The 21,569-nt window shown below is 41.6% G+C and overlaps 1 protein-coding gene across 1 annotated transcript in view; it reads right to left on the bottom strand.

The window, feature by feature from the left end:
* LOC121289533 (alpha-centractin) overlaps positions 1-21,569 on the bottom strand; it is a 67,633-nt gene that overhangs the window by 29,678 nt on the left and 16,386 nt on the right. Inside the window, exons 2-4 of the mRNA XM_041209030.1 lie at positions 15,789-15,853; positions 5,244-5,319; positions 2,080-2,205 (exon numbers count right to left, since the gene is read on the bottom strand). Of these exons, the coding sequence (XP_041064964.1) occupies positions 2,080-2,205; positions 5,244-5,319; positions 15,789-15,853 (267 nt within the window). The remainder of the gene's footprint in view (positions 1-2,079; positions 2,206-5,243; positions 5,320-15,788; positions 15,854-21,569) is intronic.

Here is a 21,569-nt window from a genome sequence, read left to right as displayed (position 1 = left end):
TTGAAACACGTACCCTCATGTGACAGTGTGCTCTGACCCAAATTTTTAATTTTTAATTCCTCTCTGGCCACAGGGTAGGTGCCAGAGAACTGGAGAACAGCTAATGTGGTTCCGCTGTTTAAGAAGGGTTGTAGAGAGAAGCCAGGGAACTACAGGCCAGTGAGTCTCACGTCAGTGGTAGGGAAACTACTGGAGAAAATTCTGAAGGAGAGAATACTGGAGAAAATTCTGAAGGAGAGAATCTATCTCTACTTGGAGAGGCAAGGTTTGATCAGGGATAGTCAAAATGGCTTTGTCAGAGGGAGGTCAAATCTAACAAATTTGATTGAATGTTTTGAGGAGGTGACCAGGTGTGTAGATGAGGGTAGTGCAGTTGATGTAGTTTATATGGATTTCAGCAAAGCCTTTGACATGGTCTCACATGGGAGGCCTATAAAGAAGGCAAATACACATAGGATACAGGGTAATTTGAAGGTGGATTCAAAATTGGCTTAGTTGTAGGAGACAGAAGGTGATGACAGAAGGCTGCTTTAGTGACTGGAAGCCTGTGTTCAGTGGCGTATCACAGGGATCTGTGCTGGGTCCCCTATTATTCGTCATTTATATAAACGACATAGATGACTATGTGGGGGGTAGGATTAGTAAGTTTGCAAATGACACAAAGATTGGCCAGGTGGTTAACAGTGAGGTTGAGTATCTTGGGGTACAGGAAGATGTAGACGGGATGGTCAAATGGGCAGATAAGTGGCGGATGGAATTTAACCCTGAAAAGTGTGAGGTGATACACTTTGGAAGGAGTAATTTGACAAGGAAGTATTCAATGAACGGCATGACATTAGGAAGTTCTGAGGAACAAAGGGACCTTGGTGTGTGCGTCCATAGATCTCTGAAGGCGGAGGGACATGTTAGTGGGGTGGTGAAAAAGGCATATGGGACACTTGCCTTTATCAATCAAGTCATGGATTAAAAGAGGGAGGTCATGTTGGAGTTGTATAGAACCTTGGTGAGACAGCTGGAGTACTGTGTGCAGTTCTGGTCGCCACATTATAGGAAGGATGTGATTGCATTGGAAGGGGTGCAGAGGAGATTCATCAGGATGTTGCCTGGGATGAAACATTTAAGTTATGAAGAGAGGTTGGATAGACTTGGGTTGTTTTCGTTGGAGCAGAGAAGACTGAGGAGTGATCTGATCGAGATGTACAAGATTATGAGGGGCATGGACAGGGTGGATAGGGAGCAGCTGTTCCCCTTAGTTGAAGGGTCAGTCATGAGGGGACATAAGTTCAAGGTGAGGGGCAGGAGGTTTAGGGGGAATGTGAGGAAAAACTTTTTTACCCGGAGGGTGGCGACGGTCTGGAATGCGCTGCCTGGGAGGGTGGTGGAGGCGGGTTGCCTCACATCCTTTAAAAAGTATCTGGGTGAGCACTTGGTATGTCATAATATTCAAGGCTATGGGACAAGTGCTGGTAAATGGGATTAGGTAGATAGGTCAGGTGTTTCTCACGTGTCGGTACAGACTCAATGGGCTGTAGGGCCTCTTCTGCACTGTGTGATTCTGTGATTCTGTGTGATTCTGTGACATGTTAATGAAATTTTGGAAAAGATTTTACTGTTTTTTTTTAAACACTTCATGAAACTTCATCCCGCCTGGGCTCTTGGCCTGCCCGCCAACCTTAAGATTGGACGGGCAGCTCATTTAATTGCTTTAATTAATTTTTAACAGGCCTTAATAGGCCTTTGACAGTTTGGCGGGTGCACAGCGAACTCGGCTGCGTGCTCGCCAAACTGACAATCTAAATGACGCGCGTTGACGTCGGGGGCATGCCCAATGTCACCGCGCGTCATTTTATGCGTCAGTGAGCAGACCCCACTCCCTGCTCCCCAACAGGAAAATGCTGCCCCACAGGTAAAAAAAGAAAATCATGTGTATTTCCTAGCAATGTTCACTACCTGTATAATGTGAAAGTACCACTAAAACAACACTTTTGATTGTTTTTATTAAATATATATAAGTAACTATGGTAATAATATAGTCATCGTAAGAGTCAAAAGGTTTTATACTGAAAAGATCCACCTCACCTCTTCAGAGAAAGTCTGGAGTTGGTCTTTGGAATACACGTACTGCCAGATCCGTTCCATATCATTCCAGTCTTTTACAATTCCGTGTTCCATTGGATACCTGATTGTTAACAGGCCCCTGTGTTCCTAATTGATCAAAACACATTGTGACTTATGATAGCAAAATATCATTCAGATTCTCTATGAACGAAATTCAAAATAGTGAGGTAAGAGAAAAATGTAGTAATTACGCAGATATCCCCTGCTGTGGTTCTAGTTTGCCACCTTCCCGAATTGCTTTTTTGGGTCCAACGCTAGCTATTTCAATAAGATTCCTCAGCTTTGCTTCCCCCCCCCCCACCCCCCCACAGAGAGATGGACATGTTTTGACAGGGGGCAGGGCACATAAAACAAGTCAGGTGGCTAGCCCACTGCCTTCCCACACTTCCCTGACCCAGTCCCCATAACAGGAAGAGATGCCATTAGCCTACCTGCCCTTAGGCTTATTGGGGGCCTCAGATAGTCAATTATTGCCCAGTTAAGGCTCTCAAACCACCTCCATTGCCATAATACACTGGGCTGCGGCAAGTAGGCGAGATTGAGAAGGTTGTTTTTGTTTTAAAACAACTTTGGTGAAAAGGCAGGGAGGAAGTGGGGCACATCATTCAGGGAGTGCCCTGTGCACATTGGGGGCACCCCCATCCCCACTCTCCCCAAGATGTTAGCCCTCGCTTTGTGCCTCCTCACCTGGCCTCCAAAACCCACCCCAACACCCACCTTGCACCCTTCTCCCTAAGGTATCCAATCCCTTCCCATCCTAAAGGCCCAGAGCTTACCTGGGTCCGGAGTCCATCTTTGATCTCCAGGGACCTCTGTGCAGTCCCAACTACTGAGTTCTGGCCAGCAGCTCTCGAGGGCAGGATTTCCCTTCCACTGAGGGGAAGAAGACTGATCCCCAGCATGTTTAGGCCACCAGGAGCTGTTATTGCTATGGGATGGCCTTCTTAAAAAAATGGTTGGTCTGAACTGACTTTCCTTCCAGCCCTGTATCCTTTGAATTCCCCATACCTACCTTTATTCTGTAAGCAATTCACTCATGCTTATACTAGCATCAAATAACACTGGTGTGAACTTTAGGCCCAGTATTACATAGGGGGAGCACCAATTTATATTCAAGCTATGTTTTACTTATATAGTATTACAGAAACAGATCATTTGGCCTAACTCATTCATGTTGATATTTAGAATGTGCAGGGCTACTGGGAGAAGGCTGGGAATGACATTTGGTGAATTGCATCTTCAGAGAGCCAGCGCAAACATCTCACGCCGAATGGCCTCCTTCTATGCTGTAATCATTCCGTGATTCTGTGAACCTCCACATGAGTAGTAATCCTAATCCTACATGGCCCACTCTGTTTCCATAACAACAGTGCCTTTTTAATAAAGGCTAACAAACCATTTGCTTTCCTAATTGATTAATATACATGCATGTTAACCTTCTGTGATTTGTTTAGAAAGACACCCTAATCCCTCTGAATACCAACATTTCCCAGTCTAATGCCACTTTTAAAAAAATCTGCTTTCCATTTTTCTCTACTAAAGTAGATAACTTTATATATCTCCACATTATATTCTATCTTCCACTGACTTAACCCATCTTTCTCCGCAAGCTTACTTTCCTACCTCGATTTGTATCGTCTCAGATGCACTACACTCAGGGCAGGATTTTTCACTCGGCGTACAGGTGCATGCCCAACACGCTCAAGCATGAAACAGCATATGATGACATTGGGTGAGCGTCTCAATGTCACTTGCGCGATATTTCGGTCGGCGGGAGCACATGAGAGTCGGCAGCATGCCCAGCTACAATTAAGAGGGCTATTAAACCCATTAACAGCGCAATTAACTGGGATTTTTTGCTGCCCATCCAACATTATGGTTGGTGGGCAGGCAAATTGGGAGGTGGCCTTTGCATTTTTCAGGAAACCTCATCCAAGGGCAGGATGGAGGTTTCCATTATTAAATAAAAAGAAAAACAATCTATGTACAGAATTTTTATAATGTCTACACTCAGGTGACTCCTTGTGTTGCGTGGACATTTTTTTCCTGATTTAAAAATCTTTATTTGATACTTTTGAAGTCTTCAGCGCCCTGAGGCAGCTCTCTGCCTTCAGGGAGCTTTCTGTGAGCGCTCCCCCATGCCCTCACCGACTTCAGCGCTGGCCCTCTTCCCGCCCCCAAGCCAGGCAACGCTGACCATATCAGCGCGCACTTCACGCTGGCTGGCTATTATTTGACCAGCCAGTGTGAAATCGCAGTCAGGGGCTGATCATGGGTGGTGACCCGTTTCCCAGTCACTCCCAGGCCCGCCAACCAAGCCCCCATGCTGAACTCAAAATCCTGCCCTCAGTCTCTTCACCTAAATCATTGATATAGATTGTAAATAGCTGAGACCCATGCACTGATCCTTGCAGTGCCCCACTAGTTACAACCTGTAATAACCCAAAAATGACCTGTTTACTTCTGGTTTTTTTGCTTTTTAATCAAATCCTCAATCTATGCTATTACCTCCAGTCCCATGAGAACTAATTTTGTGTAATAATCTCTTGTGTGATACCTTATCAAACGCTTTTTGAAAATCCAACACACTACATCCTTATCCAAACTGCTAGTTACTACCTTGAAAAACAAATTTGTCAAACACGATTTTCCTTTCAAAAATCTGTGTTTTTTCTGCCCAATCATATTATGATGCTCTAAGTGCCCTATTACCGCATCTCTAGTAATGTATCCTAGCATTTTCCCTACTACTAATATCAGGCTAACAGGCCCGTATTTGCCTGTTTTCCCTCTCCCTCCTTTCTTGAGTAGCAGGGTTATGTTTGTTACCTTCCTATCCTCAGGGACCATTCTAAAATCTATGGAATTCTGCAAGATCAAAACCAATGCAAATGCTGTTGCTGTAGCCACTGCTGCCTGACCCTTCATACTTTTAAAAACCGTTCATCCAATCACCCCCCCATCATACCCTTTGTTCTAATGAACTTGACTTGGGAATGTTTGATGCTGATGCTGGATAGTAAGAGCATTCCTTGACACAGACACTGAGCACCTCAGAAAGCAGTGCATTCACCTGAAATTTTAGTCGACGTTACATTTTCAAAACCAATTAAACAGAAAATTACCTCAGCTTTTGGTCCGATGAAAATATCGCCCTCCAGGGCGCCAGCCATAACGCGTACATGCTTGGGCCTTCCCACACTGAAAGAAATATTTAGGAGTCACATGGACTGAAAAGAGTTTTCATCTTTACATTCTTAGTGTTAGAGTAATACATAAAACAGAGCATCACAATAACAACATCTTGTATTTATAAAGTACCTTTAACCTAATCAATTTCCCAAAGTGCTTCACAAAGGCATTAGAAAACAAAATGTCACCAAGCCACATAAGAAAATATTAGGGCAGATGATTTAAAGCTTGCTCAAAAAGGTAAGGACGTCTTGAAGGAGGAAAACGAGGTAGAGAGGCAGAGAGGTTTAGGGAGGAAATTCCAGAACTTGGTGTCTGGGCAGTTGAAGGCACAGCCATCAATGGTGGAGCAGTTAAAATTGAGGTTAGTCAGCCGGCCAGAATTAGAAGCGTGCAAATATCTCAGAAAGCTGTAGGGCTGTGGGGAGATTACAGAGGTAGGGTGGGGGTAAGGCTACAGGGGGATTTGAAAACAGAGATGAGAATTTTAAAATCAAGATGTAGTTCACTCACCTCTCAGCCCTAACCACACTGTGGGTGTACCTACACTACATGGACTGCGGCGGTTCAAGAAGGCAGCTCACCACCACCTTCTCAAGGGCAATTAGGGATGGGCATTAAATGTTGGCCTAGCTGCCGATGTTCACATCCCATGAGAGAATATAAAAAATAAGTGTTGTACGGTTAGGGTCAGCAAGCACAGGGATGATAAGTGAATGGGATTTAGTACAAGTAGTTTCTATTAATTCATGGGATGTGGGCATCGCTGGCTAGGCCAGCATTTATTGCCCATCCCTAACTGCCCTCGTTCGGAGCGCATTTAAGAGTCAACCACATTGCTGTGGGACTGGAGTCACATATAGGCCAGACCAGGTAAGGACAGCAGATTCCCTTCCCTAAAAAGATTAGTGAACCAGATGGGCTTTTTATGACAATCAACAATGGTTTTATGGTCATCATCAGACTTCTTAAATTTGATTCAAATTTCACCATCTGCCTTGGTGGGATTTGAACCCAGGTCCCCAGAATATCTGGGACCCTGGAACCCTGGAATACTAGTCCAGTGACAATACCACTATGCCATCACCTCCCCAATTAGAGGAGTGCAATTATGGCACTGGCATCAGAATTTTTGATGATTTCAAGTTTACGGAGGGCTGACCATGAGTGCGTTAGAATAGTCAAGTCTGGAGGCAACACAGGCATGGATGAGGGTTTCAGCAACAGAAGAGCTGAGGCAGGGCAACGTTACAGAGGTGGAAATAGATGGTCTTAGTGATGGCCCAGTTATGTGGCTGAAAGCTCATCTCAAGAGTCAAAAATGATATTGAGGTTGCAAACAATCTGGTTTAGTCTCAGACAGTTGCCAGGGAGAGGGATGGAATCAGTTGCAAGGGAACAGCTTTGAGGCAGGGGGACAAAGACAAAGGCTTCAGTTTTCCCAATATTTAAATAGAGGAAATTTTTGCTTATCCAGTAGTAAATGTCACACAGCCAGTCCGACAATTTAGGGACAGTGGAAGGGTCTAGAAACATTGAAAATAGGAGTAGGTCATTCGGCCCTTCGAGCCTGCTCCGCCATTCAATATGATCATGGCTGATCCTCAACGCTATACTCCTGCACTCTCTTCATACCACTTGATGCCCTTACAGTCCAGAAATCTATTTCCTTATTAAATATATTCAGTGACTTGGCCTCCACAGCCCTCTGTGGTAGAGAATTCCACAGGTTCACCACCTCTGAGTGAAGAAGTTTCTCATCTTGGTCCTAAATGGCACACTGCGTATTCTGAGATTGTGACCCCCTTGTTCTAGATACCCCAGCCAGGGGAAATATCATCCCTGCATCCATCTGTCCATCCCTGTCAGAATTTTATATGTTTCAATGAGATCTCCTCTCATTCTTCTAAACTCCAGTGAATAAAGGCCTGGTCAGCCTAACCTCTCCTCATACGACAATCCTGTCATCCCAGGAATCAATCTGGTGAACCTTTGCTGCACTCACTCTATGGCAAGTATATCCTTTCTTAGGTAAGGAGATCAAAACTGCACAATACTCCAGGTGTGGTCTCATCTGTACAGCTTCAGTAAGACATCCTTGCTCATGTACTCAAGTCCTCTCACAATGAAAGCTAACATACCATTTGCCTTCTTAACTGCTTGCTGCACCTGTGTGCTTGCTTTCAGTGATTGGTGTACAAGGACATCTAGGTCCCTTTGTACATCATTTCCCAATCTATCACTATTTAAATAGTCCTCTGCCACTCTGTTTTTCCTACCAAAGTGGATAACTTCACACTTAGCCACATTATACTGCATTTGCATGTATTTGCCCACTCATTCAATCTATCTAAATCATCTTGAAGCCTCTTAACACCATTCTCATTGCTCATATTCCCACCAACTTTCGTATCATCAGCAAACTTCAAAATATTACATTTGGTTCCCTCATCCAAATCATTTTTTTTTTAAGAGAAGCAGTGGTGAGGTAAAGCTAGGTGTCATCAGCCTACATGTGGAAACTGATGGTCTCAAGTCATTACACAATTCACATCAGCTCTGTCAGCTCTTATAAATCAAACAAAGTACATTTAACTTGAAATATCATATATATCTCCATGTAAGTCTAATTCCACTCAAAAGCTATTTTTGAAAATCCATGACTCTCATTTAACAAGATCAAAATTACACTGCTTCCACCCACCAAGATTCTCACCAGCTGTAGGAGCAGGGACTGCAGTCAGAGGGAGAGCTGTCATTTAAACGTGTCTCTAATTCTCCACTGGAGAACTAGAGCAAAGCAAAAGCTAACAGTTATTGCTGATGGAGGTACATTGCCTGTTCCTGTGGACAGACGGTCTTTAATAAAATTATTTTTCAAGGAGGAAATAATTTGCAAATAGCTGACTTTTAACCCCAAATGGTTGATGTAAAATATCTGCTTCACCAAGAACAGTAGATTTTGTTTCATACTGGCGAGAATGGGATTATTACTAGTTGGTGAACTAGTGAATATATTCTGATGTCCTGTCAGTGCTTACTGTATTAAATTCTTCCTAGGGGCAGCCTTTTCCCTTCCCAAATTATCTTCAGTAAATATGTAAGAGCATAGGGGAATGGGCTGGAATTCCGCATTGTGCTTTTGATCTCTCTTATTGCTAGTGTTATGACCTCAGCTGATGTTAATTGCTGCACAAATTAACTTGGCTTATGAGCCATGCCCTTTTTTTTGTATTCTGAAAATGAGGAGGGGATGTACTGATCTCAGGAGTAAGAAGTCCAGTAACCCTTTTCGGATTTTAAAAATTAAAAGTAAAAGTTTTTTTAACAAGTGTAAAAGAAAACTTAAGCACACAAGATTACAGACACACAGCTAAACTTAGTCTTACAGAACATTCCCCCAAAAAGGTTCTCCACTTAGTCAGACACACAAGTAAACACCTTCCAGGCAACACTCCCTTATAGATGTTTGACTATAAAAAAATCTAGTAATATTACCCAAGGCAAACTGCTGTAGCTTTCATAGAGACATACCACATGACCTCTCAACTCTCACCCAGCATGCTGTGGAATCCAACCTTCAGAATAAAACTGCTCGTTGCAGCCCAAGACATTTCTGGCTCGACCTGATGGCTGATTCAAACCTGCATCTTCTCCCAGCCCAAAGCCACAACTCAAGAGCTACAGCTAACCTATGCTCTCCACAGTAACTCTAAAATATCCTTTTTTCCCTTTCATCTTAGGTTCCATTGTTTTTACACCTCTTTGAAACTAAAATCCTTTCAAATATAAGATCTTTTATGTTTCCATCTTGTCTTTGCTTTCAGGTCAATAAAATATAACACAAAAACAGAATTACCTGGAAAACCTCAGCAGGTCTGGCAGCATCGGCGGAGAAGAAAAGAGTTGACGTTTCGAGTCCTCATGACCCTTCGACAGAACTTGAGTTCGAGTTCAAGAAAGAGTTGAAATATAAGCTGGTTTAAGGTGTGTGGGGGGCGGAGAGAGAGAGAGAGAGAAGTGGGGGGGGGTGTGGTTGTAGGGACAAATAAGCAGTGATAGAAGCAGATCATCAAAATATGTCAACAACAATAGAACACATAGGTGTTAAAGTTGGTGATATTATCTAAACGAATGTGCTAATTAAGAATGGATGGTAGGGCACTCAAGGTATAGCTCTAGTGGGGGTGGGGAGAGCATAAAAGATTTTAAAATATTTAAAAATAATGGAAATAGGTGGGAAAAGAAAAATCTATAGAATTTATTGGGAAAAAAGGAAGGGGGAAACAGAAAGGGGGTGGGGATGGGGGAGGGAGCTCACGACCTAAAGTTGTTGAACTCAATATTCAGTCCGGAAGGCTGTAAAGTGCCTAGTCGGAAGATGAGGTGTTGTTCCTCCAGTTTGCGTTGGGCTTCACTGGAACAATGCAGCAAGCCAAGGACAGACATGTGGGCAAGAGAGCAGGGTGGAGTGTTAAAATGGCAAGCGACAGGGAGGTTTGGGTCATTCTTGCGGACAGACCGCAGGTGTTCTGCAAAGCGGTCGCCCAGTTTACGTTTGGTCTCTCCAGTGTAGAGGAGACCACATTGGGAGCAACGAATGCAGTAGACTAAGTTGGGGGAAATGCAAGTGAAATGCTGCTTCACTTGAAAGGAGTATTTGAGCCCTTGGACGATGAGGAGAGAGGAAGTGAAGGGGCAGGTGTTGCATCTTTTGCGTGGGCATGGGGTGGTGCCATAGGAGGGGGTTGAGGAGTAGGGGGTGATGGAGGAGTGGACCAGGGTGTCCCGGAGGGAGTGATCCCTACGGAATGCCGATAGGGGGGGTGAAGGGAAGATGTGTTTGGTGGTGGTATCATGCTGGAGTTGGCGGAAATGGCGGAGGATGATTCTTTGAATGCGGAGGCTGGTGGGGTGATAAGTGAGGACAAGGGGGACCCTATCATGTTTCTGGGAGGGAGGAGAAGGCGTGAGGGCGGATGCGCAGGAGATGGGCCGGACACGGTTGAGGGCCCTGTCAACGACCGTGGGTGGAAAACCTCGGTTAAGGAAGAAGGAGGACATGTCAGAGGAACTGTTTTTGAAGGTAGCATCATCGGAACAGATGCGACGGAGGCGAAGGAACTGAGAGAATGGGATGGAGTCCTTACAGGAAGCGGGGTGTGAGGAGCTGTAGTCGAGGTAGCTGTGAGAGTCGGTGGGTTTTGAAATGGATATTGGTGGACAGTCTATCACCAGAGATTGAGACAGAGAGGTCAAGGAAGGGAAGGGAAGTGTCAGAGATGGACCACTTGAAAATGATGGAGGGGTGGAGATTGGAAGCAAAATTAATACATTTTTCCAAGTCCCGACAAGAGCATGAAGCGGCACCGAAGTAATCATCGATGTACCGGAGAAAGAGTTGTGGAAGGGGGCCGGAGTAGGACTGCAACAAGGAATGTTCCACATACCCCATAAAGAGACAGGCATAGCTGGGGCCCATGCGGGTACCCATAACCACACCTTTTATTTGGAGGAAGTGAAAGGAGTTGAAAGAGAAATTGTTCAGTGTGAGAACAAGTTCAGCCAGACGACCACACCAACCCCCTTCACTTTTCTCTCTCTCTCTCCGCCCCCCCCCCCCCACCCCCCCACACACACACACACACACACACACACACACACACACCGTAAACCAGCTTATATTTGAACTCCTTCTTGGACTCGAACTCAAGTTCTATCGAAGGGTCATGAGGACTCGAAACGTCAACTATTTTCTTCTCCGCCGATGCTGCCAGACCTGCTGAGTTTTTCCAGGTAATTCTGTTTTTGTTTTGAATTTCCAGCATCCGCAGTTTTTTTGTTTTTATCAATAAAATATAATGTTCGCTGTTCTATGACACTCCTGAAAGATGCAAACATGTTTCTTGTTACCTCTGACTCCCCTTTGATATTCAAACAAACTCTCAACTTATTTAAAAACGTAAATGTTAGATCCAAACTGTTTACTTGTACCTCAAACCTAACACCTCTCCTTTTCATGTTTCAAACCCCCAGACAACCTGCTCCTATTAATCTTTTTCTAAATTCATTCACGGGATGTGGGCTTCAGTGGCTAGTCCAGGATTTATTGCCCATCCCTAGTTGCCCTTGAGAAGGTGGTGGTGAGCCCAGCTTAATTAAATCTCACACACACACAGCTTTTTCACAGATTAACACAATATTTCCCAAAACTATAAAAAAAATCAATTTCTCACACTAAGCTAGTAACTTCTATCAGGTACTGGGCCTTTCAGTCAGTTTAAAGTATGAACTCTGTACATATGATGCTCATCTTTATAAATCCCAATTAGAAGGGATATGATTCCACAATTAGTTTCATAAAAATGTTTACTTTTAAGCTTACATCTTATAACATTAAAATTGAAATATATAGAATTTACAGCACAAAACAGGCCATTCAGCCCATCTGATTCATTCCAGTGTTTATGTTCCACATAAGCCTCAACTACCTTACTGCACTTTATCCAATGAACATACACTTCTATTCCTTTCTCCTTCATGCATTTATCTAGCTAACCCATTAAATGCATCTATGTTATTCATTTCAACTACTCCTTGCAATACCGAGTTCCACGTTTCAACCATCTTCTGCGTAAAGATGTTTCTCCTGAATTTCAATTGATTAGCGACCATCTTCTATTTATGATCCCTAGTTTTGGTCTCCCCATAAGTGGAAACGTCCTCTTTACATTTATCCTATCAACCATTTCATAATTTTAAACACCTCCATTCGATTACTCCTCAGCCTTCTTTCTAGAGATAAAAGCCCCACTCTTTTCAGTCATTCATGATATAACTATTTTGCCAACAGTCCACTATGTGTTGGGTTGCATTCTTTGCCATGCCATGAACATAATTCCCAAGATGACACAGATTTAAAGTAACTGACAAAAGAATCAGAAGTTAAGATGAAGAGAAATATGTTCCTGCAGCAAGATGTTGCACACTGGAATGCATGTGCATGAAAGCAGATTTAATAGTAATTTCTAAAAAGGAACTGGATGAATACTTGGAGAGGAAATGTTTGCAAGGCCATGGGGAAAGGGACTAATTGGATAGCATTCCGCTGCTGCATTATCAGCGCGGACAAGCTGCTGAGGAGAGCTTTCACTTTTTGTATCTCCTAAAGCCTATAAGACAGCACACAGTTCCTCCCTGCTTTAGAAGGAAGGATGTGTTTGGGGAATTCATAGATGCTGCTATGCATGGTGGACTATAAAAAAAACTTAATAAATTCCCCACCTAGAGCTTCATAGACGCTTACAATGTAGAAATTCATTGTTGCTGTTAATGAGTAATACAGCGTAAGTTAAATATCAACATATTATTGATGGTATTTCAGTTACACATCTGTGACATAAACAGCAGCGCAGAGGCTCCTGTTCTATTAATGTCAAATTTCTGGCATCCAAATTCCCAACTGAGGAACTTCTTATCCTTTGGAGGGTCCAAATCCCTCCTCTGTCTGAATCTATTAATTCAAAATAGACAACATATTTTGAGGCTACAGTTTAAAACTTACTGTGGCAAGTTTTCAAACAGAGTTTTAGAAGTATGGTCATTTATATACAGCCACCAGGAAAAAAATGACGCTGATCCAGACAGTGGATTTTAGAGCAATTCATTTTCCAGACCAAAAACAGGCACTTTACAGTCCAATATAACATATGGCGTGCCCCACATCCTTTCCATGCCAGGATAGCCTCGAATGAGAAATCTGCCCAAACTGAATTCTCAAAGTAAATATAAAATAATTTATTGTATAATTGTCAGATACTGTGTAATGAGGCATTAAATGCCATATGGTAGGGACAGCTGACAAGAGACCTGAATAAAACACAATCATATTTTATTTCTATCTGCAACACTAACATGAATACTAAAATGTCTTCAAAATACAAGTTAAAAACTTATGATTCTAATGGGTAATTATATTAATTGTTGGGAACATTTTTTTAAACCAGAAAAACTGAGCTCATATTTTGGAAACACCATGGGGTGCGGGTTGGGCGGGGAGGGAGACTTCTGGTCAGAGACTCACCCATCATTTCTTTACAGATCTTATTGAAATGGGCTGACTTCTCGTGTGTAAATCTGCGGGTACTACAGAAATTATTAATATATTTGTTTGCAACATCACGAGTAATTTCAACCCCTTAGTGGTTTTGATGGCTCAGCATACATCAAAATAATTGCTACTATTTTAATACCCCTGTATCCAATAAACTGGATTTTACAATAACTGAGATTACCTGACTCTACGATGTCCCGTCCAAGTGGCTATTCCTCAGATGTCAGCCAGAACAGTAAGAGTCGCTAAGCCATATGACAATGGGAGACAGCACAGTCAATGCTGACCCTGGTCTCACCTAACATGATCTGAATTTCACCCCCACGTTGGCTTTGCAGAGTCAGGAAAAAATGCCCCGGAACTTCGGGGTTTTGTTCTGGTGGGCCAGGTTTTATGGGAGTTGCGGTGGACAACCTGGGAAGTCCAAAGGCTGCCAGTGCGGAGGCAGGCTGGGTGGAAGGCCTGCCTCAGTGCTTTGAAGAAGTGCCAGTGCAATGAGAAAAAAATAAAGCAAAAAAAAACAGCCCTCCCTCCCTCACACCCCAATACACTCCCCGTGTCCCATCAATTCCAACCCTGCCACCTCATACCCTCACCTCCCCCACCATGACACCTAATACTTCCCATGCCAACCTATACCCACCCCCATGGCTCCTCATACCCTTCATAGCAATCTATGCCCCTCTACCCAGCCCCATGTACCTTTAAAGTCCATGGGCCAACTTAGTGCCAACTCATGCCCCCACCACTACCCTTTGCCATTATACCTACTATACCAATTCACCCAGTTCACCCACTCTGGGCAGACCTCAGGGCTATGCTGAGACTAAATAGTTCTTAAGTGCCTATTGATGAATTCACTATTTCAAAAAAAAAGGATAAAACCCCATTCAGTACATTTAACTTCCTTTAATCCCTTATAAAAACAAGCACTGGAAATCAGTCCCATTTCAAAGAGTTTATAACCATTTGGAACTGTAAAACTGCGAACTTACAGGCACCCCATGGTGATAATGAAAGGTTGTGAAATCAATCAGCAGCACTAATTCTGTAATGATAACCCTCAGGGTTTTGTCAACAGAGTGAAATAGCAGGCACTGTTTTTTAAAAACACTGCAGATAGTTTTTTTTTTCAAATATCTACAGGACAAGAGTTTTAAATACTTTGACAGCTCCCTTGAGCTCACTTGACAGTCCCAATGAGTTTATTCACTTTTTACACACATTCATGTCTAATTTTAACAATTCCAAAGGGCACCCAACCTCCCAGGGACCATATCCAAAAGGGTATCTTATCTCTCCAAAGAACTTCGGCAGCTTTAGACCTTCTCCTACCAGGTTTAAAGTGCATAAATTGTGTTTTGGACATCCCACTAGCGAGAATCAGATCATCTTGAACAGCTGCACTTAACGTGCAGTTGCCTCCGTGAACCACAGATATGTAACTTTGAACCCACCTCTATTTCCCCACCTCAGCGAAAATGGCAGGTACTGTGTTCAGAGGCAGGTCTTCCAGATTCAGGTCTTTGCCGCCATTTTCAAAACAATGGACAGGCTCTCCGACTTACAAGCATTCAGGCCCATGTTTCAGAAGGGTTTAGTGGCCAATTAGCAGGGAGGGAATAATAACAATCTTTTCCTATTTTGGTCCACGGACACTAATTTTGGCTGGTATTTTAGCCAACTAAGTCTCAGTAGGAGTTTTGAGCTGAGTATCTTTATTAACAGGAACTTCAGTTGTTGTAATACTTTCCCACAAAATCAACAGCAAAAACAAATTACATTTTAACACCAACATTTCCCACACATGCAATGTAAAATCAAAGTTTGTAAGATAACTTTTAACTACAGTTCATATGGCATATGATATTGTAACTATGCTATTGCTACAAAATGTTGTAAAGCTTAACATTGGGCTGTTTAAGAATCAGGATATGGATTTCCCAAACAAAAACAAAAATAAAAGTACCTGGAAAAACTCAGCAGATCTGACAGCATCTGCGGAGAGGAACACAGTTAACATTTCGAGTCCGTATGACTCTTCAACAGAGGCACAGTTCTATTAAGAGTCATACAGACTCGAAACGTTAACTGTGTTCCTCTCCGCAGATGCTGTCAGATCTGCTGAGTTTTTCCAGGTACTTTTATTTTTGTTTTTGTTTTGGATTTCCAGCATCCACAGTTTTTTGTTTTTATGGATTTCCCAAGTTTGGCATTAGAAATGGTGGTTGACATCTGAAAAATGTGACTAGTGAAGAACTAGCACTTGCCCCTATATATTCTACAATGTTCATACGTGTGAGTCACACGATTCCAGTGCAAATACTTTTAAAATATATATATTTTGTAATGGAAAAGTACTTACTAATTAGGGAAGCAGTACTTTGGAATCTGATCACCTGCAAAACCAGCTTTGACAACACCGGAGCCCTAGAACAAAAGTGTAAACATGCATGAATATGAACATCTAGACTTCACACTTTGGTTTGCAAATTTTCAGTGTGGGAGGCCCTTGTAATTACCAGTATGTCCTCAGGGGCCTCCTGCAATTATTGACAAGAACCCAGTGACTATTCTAGCCTCTAAACAAGAGTGTCAGTCTCTCAATGGAAAATGTGTCACCACTGCAGATTTATTTTATTTCTGTTGCTGCTTAATAAATAATATGCAAGTGATTTAGCAAATACAGAACAATATAACATACAGAATTCTCCAGACACTGGGCACATGGTTTGCCAGTCCACAACCAGACTGGATTCCGATGATCTGGTTCTCTTACAGATCTCGGTTTGAAACACTGTGCTCTAACACAATATCAATTATTTTCTCTCAAACACTAAAACTAGGGGATTTTCCAATCTGCCACTTGCAATTTAATCAGAATTGTTTCTTAATTTATTAATTCATGAGATGTGGGTGTCGCTAGCAAAGCGAGCACTCATTGTCTTTGAATGGTTCAGTGGTGAGCCACCTTCTTGAACCACTACAGTTCATGTGGTGAAGCTGTTTCCACAGTGCTGTTAGGACAGTGACAATGAAGGAGTGTCAATATATCCCCAAGATGTGATGGTGTGTGACTTGGAATGGAAATTGGAGGTGGTGGTGTTCCCATGTAGTTACTGCCATTGTCCTTCTAGGTGGTAGAGGTTGTAAGTTTGAAAGTTGCTGCCAAAATTGCATTAATAATATGCTACCCTGTATTCTGATGCATTTAGGATACAGTATTATCACTGGAGATATTTAATTTATTTAGACTAATACTGTATAGCAAAAATCACATTTAACCAAATCACTTACATGTTCTAATTTGCACTACTTGTATGATACTCTTAATGCAGCACCTCAAAATGCTCCCATCGTTGACAAAGCTGGTATCATGTCGCATAAAAAGCTCCTTAGAAACACAGCTCAAGTTTAAAATATCTCAATCTACAGCTGTACTGCTGGGTGTTTTACCACAATTCAAGTGGGCATAGTATGAAAATCTCACTCACCCAATATTAGTCACAACACTGCTGCTTTTCCTGAAGTCACATGTAGTGTTAATGAAAAGGCATTATATTCCTTTGCCCAAATTACAGGAAAAGATAAACTGTGGGGGTTGTAACAGCAAGTCAATGACTCAATAAGATTCCATAATAAACCACATGCAGAGAACATTTTGGGTTGTATAACATTGTTGGGAAGTACCAATGGTTATGGATCCATTGCTGGCAGTGGTGGTAGTGATGATTTAATTTGATGAGAGTAGCAAATTGTATAGTTTAATTTCTTTTCTGTGCTTTTTTTAAGCACATTGATTAGCACAGGTTAACAACTGCACTAAAATAATGCAAAAAAGGATTTGACACAAATGTGTTAACCAGTGCACTAAAAATAACTAAACCTACAGAGCAAATTCAACTCCAAACAGTGGATCTCATAACATTAAAATGCAATGGCTTTAGTACAATGCTTCCTAAATCATGTTGGTACACTAGCCAAATGACAGCAGTTTTTAGACTTAGAAAGTAGTTTGATTGCTGTTTTCTTTTTAAATGACTGACACTAACTGATGTAGGATGTTTTCTATTGTAAAGTACTCTTCAAAAAAGATATGTTTCTCAAATGTTGAACTGAGCTAATCAGATCCTTAAATTGAGATACTGAATATGGATTGTGCAGTATTCTTTTAAAATTCTCTTCAATTCTCATCATTTGGAGCACAGAATTCCACATCCTAATCACTGTGAAAATTACGCCAAAATAAATCCCAAACTGGACAGAGATATGCCAAGCATTTGGGTATATCATGTACGAATTGATAAAAAGATAGAAAATTCCAGCACAGTTCATATATGAAATTTCTCATAATAGGTGCTAGCACACTGTTCTTAGTCAAGCATAGGGAAATTCAAAGCTAAAATACAATTTGGGGATTCAGATACCATGGGCCTGAATTTTCCTGTTGGCGATTTGGGGCCCGCTCGCCGACGGGAAAATGATGTGAGGTGACATTGGGAGGAACCCCCGACATCATCCCGCCCCATTTAAATATTCAGGAAGGCGGGCGACAGCGAAATCATCTGTCCGCCCACTGAACTGTCAATGGCCAATTGAGGCCATTGACAGGATAATTACGGTAATTAAAGGCCCCGCCCATCCAACCTTAAGGCTGGCGGGCAGGCCAGGAGCCCCAGTGGGCTTCTGATAATACATGAAACCTCATTCACTGGCGGGATGAGGTTTCATCTCAGTTTTTAAAAAGGATAATAAAGTTTCACTCATATTTATTAACATGTCCCATCTCGTGTGACAGTGTAACATGGGGACATGTTAATTTTTTTTATTGTTCTATAGTTCAAGTTTTTCAAACTGTCAGCGCTCCCCCTGAGACAGCATTTAGTCTCAGGGAGATGTGTGCTCTTTCACGCGCAGTCTGACAGTTGGGGAATCCCTCCCCCCAGCACAGGAAGTGCATAGCACTTCCCGTCGGGTGGCGCGCTGAGCAGGCTTTATTGGCCCGCCCACTTAAAATGGCAGCGGGGCCCACTTCGGCAGCAGAGTTTGGCTGCCCGCCCACCAACCTAGGGCAAAATTCTGCCCCATGTTTCAAATAGTAAATATCATTTGTACTTTGCTCAATTGGATGGTTTTATCACTACATCTCACCAGATAGCAACATTAATGTGTTTTTTTGCCTTTCATTTTGAAATGATTCAAAACCAGTATTCGTTGGTTACTTCTTCCCTTGATTGTTTGGATTCTCCTGAGATGTATTACTCAAAAGAAGCAGAAGGTGATGATCTGCTAATAAGACTCCAGGTTTAGGCCAGCCAGCTGAACAAATCCTGTACAGTCTGACTCATTGCAAAGAACTGCCAGTTCCCTAGATACTGTGGCAGAGAGCAGGAGTTAACCACTGTGGGATTCTTTTTGTGCTCCTGTGTGGGGGATAAGAATAATGCATGTTCTAACATTTACCAGTACAAATGGAACACAAAGGAGTCACCATAATTCTAATTACTTTTATTTAAACATTAATTAGCAAAAAAAGAATGGAGACTTCTATTAGAAAGTTCATGATGTTGACATCCTCAAAAGTGTGATCCACAAGGGTCCTCCACGTAGCCCACAGGCTGGTCCAAAATTCATGTCACTGACAAGGAACACCACAGCTGAGGCCGTACAAGAGAATAGGTCAGAAAAGCCTCATCCCCACCACTTGCGCAGTATCACAGAACCAGACCGCTTCTGTGTGTGCGGCATGAGTCGTCATAAGTGCAAGCAACAACAATGATGTTTTTTTTAAGCGAGATTTGTGTTACTGTTGGTTTTGTTTGATAAATATGGATCTAAGATGTGTTAGTTTCTCAGAAGGCTATGATGTTGATTCTGTAACACTTTAGAATGTTTCAAATAAAAGTGTTCTCATATAGTATTAATGTTTAGAATATGAAAGTATATACTTTTTGTTTCTGGCATGATTTAATAATTATGATCTTTAATTTAAAAATATTTATAAATTTATTTCATTTAGTGGCAAAAAAGCTAAATATTTATAGTTTCCATCATTTTCTATTAATTCTGATAAGTTTTTGCAGTGTCAAGCAAAGCGGGTGGGGTAGGAGCAGTAGGTGGTCCATGGGATCTTTTGTTCCACCTGAGTGATCTGTGGACAAAAGTTTGAGAACCACTGCTTTAGAACAAAGGGTGTTTTCTGCCCTGCATCAGTAGTGTTTTCACTAAGATTTCAATCAAGCATGAAGTTCTCACGCAGCGGCACTAACCAACTTTTTCCATTAGAATTTCAGTAATGCATGAGTGTAAAATGTTTACAGCATGTCCATTTAAACTGTGAAATACATCCAACAGTACAATAATATTTTTTCTTTCAAATTAGGGTTAAGAGTATCTTGAGTTAAATATAACATTAGGGTAAAATACTGGTGGAGCTTTTGTGAAAGCAATTTTACAGGATGAAGTCTCTTGGCCTACACATGACTTTTCCTATGGTGCAATGGTACCAATCTGTTGAATAAACCTTGTAATAACACACTAATCTCTCTGCAACTGAACCTCTAATGGCAATTTTTCTTCATAGAAAGTAAGCTCTCATCAGAGCTATACAAAGAAGCTATCTGTATAGCACAATATTTTCACAATACAGGTACCTTAAGACTTTTTCTGGCAGGGTAAGCATTAAAAATATACATGGATCACTAATAATTTTACATACGAATTATATATACAAATGTCCCATCACAATGTTCACAGGTTGAGGAGGGAGTCAGAGTGTGGGGTTGGAGATCTGAATGGCGACCAGTACCAAGGCTTAAGCTGAAGTATAGGGTGGGGTGAGTAACGGGGTGACAGGTTGCATTACAAAACAAAAAAATAAATAAAAATAAATTTAGATACAGGAATGGGGTAATGAAATGCAATGCAATGGACTGGGGAAGCGATGGATTCCTTAAATTAAATCCAACCACAAGCCCCAATGTCTATACATTAGCATGCAATAAATGGAGGTGTAGATTTGTGCATACGATCTCTGTGCCCTTTCATTCCCAGGAGCATGTAAGTGATTCATTTAAAAATTCACAATGGCTTTAATTTCAACACAGTGCAAATATTAACACATCTTCAGTTAACACAGGCTTGTGAAATTTCTCTATTTTTAAAGAAGGTATTAACCCATTGCAAGAGCAAATACATTTCATATAAACTACTGATTATTCATTGACTAATTATAGAATCTTAGAATAGTACAGCATATAATGAAGGGCTTTTAACCTATCAAATATGTGCCTGTAATTATTTCCCAATGAACTACCCAATCTAATCCCACTTGCCTTCTCATTCTCTGTAGCTTGCAGTTCCTCTTTTTGAAGCAACTACAGTATCTAATTCCTTTTTAAGAGAATTTGTGCACTCTCTGTTAACAATCATGTGGAGCATAAAATTCTTGTTTAAAGAATCTCCACTTTTATGATTATTTTGAATTTGGATTCTATCATTCCAATCTAGCCAATTTACGGAAACAATCAATCACTATTTCCTTTATCATAACACATCAAAAATATAAAAAGGAATATTATATCGGGCCAAATATGTAACAAGACAGTTTTTGTTGTAAATTCTCTGTAACTCTAATTCTAAGTAAGACCTTGAAAATTTGTATTGAATCATTTCTCATCCTTTTCACCACAGTGAAGAAGTCAAAACCTTTCAAGTCTCTTCTCATAAATAACACTTGCACTTCCCTCAATTTGGTCTACTGCATTCGCTGCTCCCAATGTGGTCTCTACATTGGAGATGCAAGCATGACCCAGACCTTCCTATCACTTGTCATTTCAACACACCACCCTGCTCTCATGCTCACATGTTCATCCTTGGCCAGCTGCAGTGTTCCAGTGAAGCTCAACACAAACTGGAGGAGCAGCACCTCATCTTCCAATTAGGCACTATGCAACCTTCAGGATTTAACATTGAATTCAACAACTTCAGATCATGATCTCTCTCCTCCATCCTCACCCCTTTTTGATCCCCTTTTTTCAAATATTTATCTTTTACATTTTTATATATATATTCCCCCACCTATTTCTATTATTATTACTTTTTAAAATTTATTTCCATTTATTGTTTTAGCCCCACCTTTTAGCCT

The sequence above is a fragment of the Carcharodon carcharias genome, chromosome 17, assembly GCF_017639515.1.
Source record: "Carcharodon carcharias isolate sCarCar2 chromosome 17, sCarCar2.pri, whole genome shotgun sequence".
In the NCBI taxonomy this organism is placed as follows: domain Eukaryota; kingdom Metazoa; phylum Chordata; class Chondrichthyes; order Lamniformes; family Lamnidae; genus Carcharodon; species Carcharodon carcharias.
Note: the sequence above shows the minus strand (reverse complement) of the source record. Positions and strands in the feature narration are given on the sequence as shown.